This window comes from Bos grunniens, chromosome 18 (genome assembly GCF_055505025.1).
Source record: "Bos grunniens cultivar Pamir isolate PY7600 chromosome 18, Bosgru_T2T1.0, whole genome shotgun sequence".
In the NCBI taxonomy this organism is placed as follows: Eukaryota; Metazoa; Chordata; class Mammalia; order Artiodactyla; family Bovidae; genus Bos; species Bos grunniens.
Window position 1 is genome coordinate 18,776,473 of NC_141182.1, and position 8,465 is coordinate 18,784,937.

Consider the following 8,465-nt stretch of genomic DNA (forward strand, 5'->3'; position numbering starts at 1 on the left):
TCATTTTTCCTCAAGATATTTTATAAGCAAACACATGAACATAAACACACACACCAGAAAAACACATTGTATGCTTGCAAATGAGTGGGGATAGGAGTAAAATTTATTTGACTCTTAAAAGCAAAGAAGAACAGATATTAGCTCTGTGGGTGGGTTTGTGCGTCTCCAGTTTGATAGCCATTTTAAGTTCTTCTCTCTTTAGTCCTTACTGCTCCTGATTCTAACCAGTTGTCAGCCAGGGATGTAAGTGAGGATTCTGAGACACACTATATGTTTCAGAGTTCTTGAGAGAGAGGGTACCAAGAGACAGTTTATTTTCCTTTTGGACCCTTCTTCCTTCTTTAATTTTGCATAGTGTGCTTTTTCCAGCTTTACGTTGGCTTGAAAGTGAGTGGAAAATTAATTCCTCCTCTTTTCATGAAGCTCTATGTTGCTTGCTTGTATTCTAATTTTTCTGGACAATATTTTTTCCTGGTATAATTGTAAAATATTTAGATTCTGCATTATTGGACGTCAGTAGAAATGCTTTTAGTCATTTGCTTTAATGTGTTGACTTTGAATATACATACATATATATAATATATATATATAGAGAGAGAGGCTTCCAGGGTGGCGCTAGTGGTAAAGAACCCACCTGCCAATGAAGGAGACTTAAGAGACCCCGGTTCGATCCCTGGGTCAGGAAGATCCCCTGGAAGAGGGCATGACAACCCACTCCAGTATTCTTGCCTGGAAAAATCCTGTGGACAGGGGAGCCTAAAGGGTTACAGTCCCCAGGGTCGCAAAGAGTCAGACACGACTGAAGTGACTTAGCACGCATGCACGTATTGACTTTGAAAATAAGTAAGGAAAAAAAGTTAAAAGAATAGTTTCCTAGGAGCCCTTTTCTGGCTGAATGAACCATCTTATAAACAGTAATAGATTATTCATTGAGTAAATGTTCTTTGAAAGCCAGCTCTACGTAAAGGACACAAAGGATTTTTTCAGTAAGATGGTCCTTGCTTTTTAGGAGCTCATTATGTAGTGCAGGAGAGGTTTATAAAGCTAACAAGCAAAAAAATAGGTATTTCTAATTTAGTTTTGTTTTTGTTTCACTCTTAGGAGAAAATAGGCAGTTGCTTCTTTTATTTTCATAACTGTGTAAGGGCTAGTCCCTGTTGGGCCAGAAGACATTCAGGCAATTTATATGCCATAATGACATATTTATGCATGATCTACACGTTTAGAGCCTGGGGAGCTGTGGGGCCAACTAGCGGCTCATATTCTGAGGACAGTGATTGCCCTTGCTCTCCCAGAAGAGGGCTCGTGAACTTTCAGTTCATATTAAGCCACAGTAAATTTTAATATGTTATGTATATATTTCTTTTGAAGGTAATGATGTTGGAAGGAGTTCATATGGGGCCATGCAGGTGAAACAGGCCTTTGATTATGCCTACGTTGTCCTGAGTCATGCTGTATCACCAATAGCAAAGTACTATCCCAACAATGAGACAGAGAGGTAAAAGTTTCACTAAAATCAGCCCATTGCGTCAAAATTGTTTGCGACTTCTTATCTTCGAATTAATGTACCTTCGTTCTTTTTTTTTTTTTTTTTAACACTTGCAGCATATTAGGTAGAATAATTAGAGTAACAGATGAAGTTGCCACATATAGAGATTGGATATCAAAGCAGTGGGGCTTGCAGAATAGGCCCGAGCCTTCATGCAACGGTAAGAGTTTTTCATTGATCGATTGAGTATTAGAGGCTTTTCTGTGTTATGTGTGCTTAATGGGAAGAAACGTTTTCCAATCTTTTGCCACTCTTTCAGGAAATGGTGTTACCTTGATAGTAGATACTCAGCAGTTAGATAAATGTAATAATAATCTATCTGAAGAAAATGAAGCCCTTGGAAAATGTAGAAGTAAAACTTCGGAATCTATTAGTAAACACTCTTCAAACTCTTCATCAGGTCCAGTGTCTTCCTCTTCAGCCACACAGTCCAGCTCTAGTGATGTTGTAAGTATGAAGACATGGTTTTCTACACCTAGCCCCTAGGGGTTCTATTGCTGGGATAATTCTATCTAGAGAGCCATGGCTAACTCATTTTCTTATTTGTTCCTCAGAAATTTTAATAACTTTAATGATTGTACTTTTTCTCAACATTGTGTTAAAATTTTCAAGCATACAACAGAAAGGGAAAGAATTTTAGTGAACATCCGTATACACTACCACTAGACTCTGTCATTAACATTATACTGGCTTACACAGAGCTATCCATTCATTTACTAATTCATCTTATTCTTTACCACATTTCAAAGTTGCACAGATGTTAGGATACTTCCTACAAAGTACTCTCCTGTGCTTGTCATTACCCACAGTTCAATGTTTGTCGTTTTTTCTTTGTATATAAAATTAACATGTAAGGAAATCTTAATTATACATTTAACAAATGCATACACATGTGTAACCCAAAATCCTAACAAGATGTTGACTATTAACATCTCCCCAGATGTTTTCTAGTCAATCCCCAATCTTACCGTCAGAGGTAACCACTGTTACGATTTTTCTAATACCATCAATTAGTTTTGTCCTTCAAAATTTTATAAAAGTGGGATATAAATATATATACCCCCTCAATCACCATTTATAAATGTACAATTTAAGTGGCTTTTTTTTGGGGGGGATATTTATAGTATTGTATAGCCCTCACCACTATCTAATTCCAGGACATTTCCATCACCCCAAAAGAAACCTTTTAGTAGCCCCTAATTTCTTCTCTCCACCATGCCCTGGAAACCCCTAATCTACTTTCTCTCTTATCCTCATAGAATTTTCTAGTATCAGTTATACCTACCTACATTACTTATCCTCATCAGAGTTACTTTTGAGTTTGTTTAAAATTGAAATCTAAAATGGCCTTTATTGACTTTTATAAGTATACATGACAAAAAATAAGCTCAATGTGAAAAAGACAGTTTTTTGTTGTTGACGACCATTTATCATCATGGAATCATAAATCCTCACATGCGGAATCTGCTTGTGTGCTGTTCTGGTTCCTAGAGCAGAGCCCTGGAGGACAGAGTGCTGAGCTGGCTGTCACAGACACAGGGGCGGAAGCAGAGACGCCATGAGAGGGAGCTCTAGGGACTGAGAGTGTGTGTCTCTGAGCTGCTGGGCAGAGTGCGAGGGCCAGGGCAGACTTGGGGAGAGGAGCAGTCACGGCCCAGGCAGCCCACAGACGGGTGGGGCTCGGCCCGGCGTCTCTGGGAAGTCCGGTCTACTCGGCATGTTTTTTTGGAGGGAGCACTGAGTTGTCATCGCTCTCAGAGAGTGAATCTTGTGAAGTGATTGTTGTGTATTTGGTTGAAGACATTGACTCAGGCACTGCACGTAGGCGCTCACTCTTCACCATGCTCGCTCCACTATACCGTGGTTCCTTTTCTGTAAATAAGAATGCGGATAAGCTTGGACCTCTGGGAGCTCCTTCAAGGCCGATTAACAGGGTCAGGCGTGGTCAGTGGATTTAACAATGAACAGAAACTCTCTGATAAAATAAGCCACTTTAAACCTTCGGAGGAGAACTTAAGCAGTTAATTTTATAAATTCCTCAGTGTGCTTCCTTTAACTCACAGATGTTCAGACTTAGTCCAGAGAGTGCTTAGCTGAAGTTGTTTTCCTTTCTTAATGTTGAACGTCTAAATCATTACTTGTCACGTTATAACTCACGTGACTTGTGTTAGGATTCCGACGCGACACCATGCAAAACCCCGAAACAGCTGCTCTGCCGTCCGTCCACTGGGAACCGGGTAGGGTCGCAGGACGTGTCCTTGGAGTCCTCTCAGACAGGCGGGAAGATGCAGAGCACCCAGACCACTAACACACCCAACAGCACCAACAAGTCCCAGGTGTGTGCAGCTTGTGTTTTTAATTGTCAGTGTTGAGTGTGGAATACCTAGAGTTTTGTACGTGCATATACATGTACACATGTGTATACACACACATTATGGCTTTGAAGAAAGCCCTAGGTTAAAGAACAAATGTATTTTATTCTAAGAGGTTCCAGAGCATGACAGTGCTTCTAGTAACAGGGTGTCCCGATTATCCCATGTAACATAAACCTTTGTGGAAATCTAGCAACTGGTGCTTCTTTATAAGATGTCTGGTCTAGCCAACACCTTACTACAGATACACAACATACAAATATTTGCTTCAAGTTATAAAAAGTTTCAGTTGTACCTGAAGTAAACTCACATGAAATTTTGGCATGACCTCCCTGCTATGTTGCACAATCTGAGAAGAACATATCCTTTTTTATTTTAAAATTCAATACCCAGATGCAGTCAGCCATGGTCAGCTGATTAGCTTTAGCTTTGACTTAAAAAGGCCACAGAGACACTCTTGTAAGCTTTTTAGGTGCCTAAAATTTTATTCATCTTGAGTAATGAATCAACATGAGGGGAAGAAGCCATTTCATACTGGACTCTGGCCTAAGGCCATCACGCCCTCTCCAGTACATCAGGGACCCTGGGGAAGAGATTGACCATTAAGTCAGTCACCACATGTCTGACTTAACTCACAGAATCCACTTTATCTGTACAGCTTTACACATGTGTGCATGTGCACCAAGCACAGACTCATTTAGAAATGGCCATTGAAGTGACGTGTGATAGCCGGAAAAGAGTGGCTAGCCGTGGTGACCCCTGACCTGGCAACACATCTGCATATCTAATTAACAGCTTCTTCCAGTAATGCCATCTATTATGTGATGTATTGATCGATAGGTTCCTTAAGAAAAACTTAAATTCCATGTACTCTGTTAAGAAGTGGTCTTACGTTTTTTCATATTTCCATTAAAAAATTATGTAAGCCTCAGAGAGTTAACCCCTTAGCATGGTTTTCTGCCTATTAGATAAGTCAGTGTGTTCCTAATTATGAAAACTCCCAAGGGAGGTCTTACAAGCGCTGTGTTGAATCGCAATACTGATGTCTTTCTGACCGCTTTCCTTCTCTGCAGCACGGATCAACAAGGCTCTTTCGTTCTTCCAGCAAAGGCTTCCAAGGTACAACCCAAACAAGCCATGGTTCCTTGATGACAAACAAACAACATCAAGGGAAATCAAATAATCAGTATTACCATGGCAAAAAGAGGAAACACAAGAGGGACGCCCCCCTCTCAGACCTTTGTAGATAGTCGGCGTCGTGCGACGGACTGTCTTCTGTGTGCAATGATCTCACGCGAAGGACAGTTGGATAGGGACTCCTGGGAGACATTCGGGAGCCTTACCCTGTTCAGACGTTGATTTAGCAACTGCGTTTTTTCCCAGCTCGCCACGGAATGGATCATGAAGACTGACAACTGCAAAAACAAAAAGCAAGCAAAAAAGGGGAAAAAAAAAGGCTGCTCATTTGATAAGTCATATGCTATAACAGGGTCATTTTAAGATTTAAAGCTTGAATGTAAAATAAATCTATTTCTCATTGGCTTTATGCAGAGTTATAGCGGATAGTATTCAGTGTGGGTAGGGTGATAGACACAAGAAAATTTCAGAGGATGGGGTGGGGAAGGAAAACACAGGTATCATATAGGAAGTCCAAATTTCAAAGGGGAAAGTGATCTGTGCATGTTTTTTTTTTTTTAATATTTTTGCATATATTTACCATTTTATTGTGTGTATATATAGATGACCATATAGGAAATTGATATTTGTAATAGTGGATTTGTTAATACTTTTTACATAACATTACTGTTTAAATTGTAAACAGATTTTTCTCAGGATTAGTTCGAAAAATAATCTGAATTGTCATCTTAACATCCATCTATAGGGAAGTGATTAGTTCTATTACTCAAATTTGTTTCCTCAGCATTGAAATGACTTAATAGAACCCTTGTGACCTGCTGCAAAAATTTTCCTCTAAAGAAAAGGTTATGGTGGCAAATGACGTTTATTTTATTTTGTAAAAAAAGAAAAAAATATGTACTATGTACTTTTGTGTAAACACTGAAAAATCTCTAGTCATCTCTAAGAATTAACTTGCAACTGTTTTCTATAGTGCTGTCGTCTTGGGCAGTGGGCAGTTACATGACTTCGTGTTTGTTTCCTTTGCAGTCTTTTTTTTTTTTTTTCTTCCTAATAGGGAAAAAAAAAAAAGGCCACCCGCATCTGGTCCCATTCCTGTTGCAGTGAAACCTCGAGTTCCACAGACTTTGCATGCTGGCTCCTCTAACCCTGTGTGCTGCGTGTGCTTGTTTTTCTCATCTCTTATTCTTTTTTAAATTCATGCTTAACAACTGTGGGAGAGAATAACTGTAAACAGCTTTAATTAAATCATACTTATAAAAAACTATTTTCTTAAACTCCACTTTATGCTTTTGGTATTGTTGATCTTTAAAAATTAAATGGTCTTTGATAATGGATCTATTTTGTATTGCCTTATTAAGACCAAATACTTCTTGTCATCCCATTCTTTATCCTCTCCTTTCATGGAATTGTTATCTTTAATTAAAACTTTTTTAAACATTGGCTTGTTTCAATCATACTGTAAATTTTGGTTGTGGTCAGTTTTGAGTGCAAATGAGATGTATCATTCTGTTATTCATCACGTGTTGAGTTTGAAACTCAGTTGGAAATACTTAATAGAATGTAAGTGGTATTTCTGAAAATGCTTTCTTTCAAGGTGAACGCTTTTATGTTTAGCATCAGTGTCTGTGGCTCTATTAATTACAGCCATTTCTGAGATGAGATTCTTTTATATATATATATATATACACATATAAAGTACTATTATTGGCTTTTAGGAATTTCTTTTATATACGTTTATGAAATACTGAAGACCAACCAGACCGTTAATGGACACTTAGTGCAACTTTTTATAAAGAAAATAATGCTAAAATAAGACCAAAACTGATGTCATCACTGAAATTAACAGTTTTCAATATGTTCGTATTTTAATTCACAATGGAAAAATGTGTTCCAAAACTGGAAATTCATAATACTTGTGTAAAGCGTGGAAGATTTTAAATGTGATGTTATTTTGACAATGTTTGAAATTTTAGAGTCACATTTTATTCTGATCAGAATTTTTATCAAGATGTTGAGCTTTTGTTTTTTTGAAACTAGTTTGTCATAACATTGTGCATAATCACAGTATTTATTTTCTAGGATTATTGTGAATGTGTAGACTTATGTTTACTGCTAAGGGAACAATTATTTATAAAACAATATTAAATCCAGTATTAGCTGCCTATTTCAGACACTTAATACTTGCAGAGACCCATGTTACATTTACCACACTGAAGTTTTGTTTTGTTTTCAAGAATCACCTTCATTGTTGAAAGTAAATGTACTCTTAGGGTGCAGATATTAGTGTTCCAATAAGCATGTGATTATATTAAGGTGGTGGTAGCGGGAAGATAATCTTGATTCCATTGGGAATCTTAGGTTTTCGTAAATTTATTGGGAAAATAGTTTTTCCTGTACTGCTGACGTTTCTTTTTGGTAAACAGTATCTTTCTAAAAGAAAAGCATGAAGGAGAAATTGAGGTGTGTACATTTCCTCAAATGACCAGCATTGTATTCGTGAATACTGTGTATCTTGCAATGAACAGTGTGGAAGCTGTTCATTTTTCAACCTGAAGTAAAATACTTTCAAGAACTTTTAGTTTGCCTGCTCATTTGTTTTGTACATTTCATCTCTGTATTTGACTCCTGTCTTTTTTTATTTTTTGAGTTTAAATACTTTGTCTAAAGATTTTGTGACTATGTCGGAAACGTGCCATTTAGATACTACAGTCCATCCATATCCATGGGTCATAACCTTCCTGTGCTAGTACTTGTAGAGAGGGACCTTTCAAATTCTGCCTTACTGTGGTGACATTTCTCTGGCGGTCACGTATGTGTACGTGGCTGGTGTGGAAACTCCTTAAAAAGTCATAATAAGCTTATCAGTACTGGTTTTTAGAGGCGCTGATGTGTCAAAGAGGGGTCCGTCAGCGCAAAGTCTGAGCGGTTATGCTTTGATGATAAGGGTGAATGCATTTTTTTTCTTCTGAAGGTGCCCAGTTTTTAGTGTCTTTGATTTGTTTGGAGATGCTGCACATGGCTTGCAAATCTAGCTTTGACCTGTGGGGTCTACTGTTGCCTTCCAGTCTTTTAACAGTTGACCATATTATTATATGTTCGTTCTGATTTGAGTGTTTTACTTGGATTTTGAGCCTCTCATTAATATTTAGGTTATCTGCTTTGGCTCCACATATTCCTGGATAAAGTCTTCACAGAGCAACGTGTGGTAGGGAGAGCATGTTAATAGTCTTTTTTTTTTCTGCTGGAGTCTCATATCTCCATGTGTTTTCTTCCCCATGTTACGGTGTGTGTACATATCTCCATGTGTTTGTTCCCTTCCCCATGTTACGGTGTGTGTACACTGTATTTCCCTTAACCTATGGACTAGTGTTTGGGGACTCTGAGCTGTAGTTGAGTCACAAGAG

General features: G+C 38.1%; 1 protein-coding gene across 2 annotated transcripts in view; it reads left to right on the plus strand.

Moving 5' to 3' along the window:
• Positions 1-7,633, plus strand: part of TENT4B (terminal nucleotidyltransferase 4B) — a 71,567-nt gene extending 63,934 nt beyond the window's left edge. For both annotated transcript variants that reach the window (XM_086350589.1, XM_086350588.1), the window contains exons 9-13: positions 1,372-1,498; positions 1,606-1,709; positions 1,809-1,996; positions 3,721-3,885; positions 4,995-7,633. In XM_086350589.1, coding sequence (XP_086206715.1) covers positions 1,372-1,498; positions 1,606-1,709; positions 1,809-1,996; positions 3,721-3,885; positions 4,995-5,171 — 761 coding nt within the window. In that variant the 3' untranslated portion in view covers positions 5,172-7,633. The remainder of the gene's footprint in view (positions 1-1,371; positions 1,499-1,605; positions 1,710-1,808; positions 1,997-3,720; positions 3,886-4,994) is intronic.
• Positions 7,634-8,465: the final 832 nt, after the last annotated feature.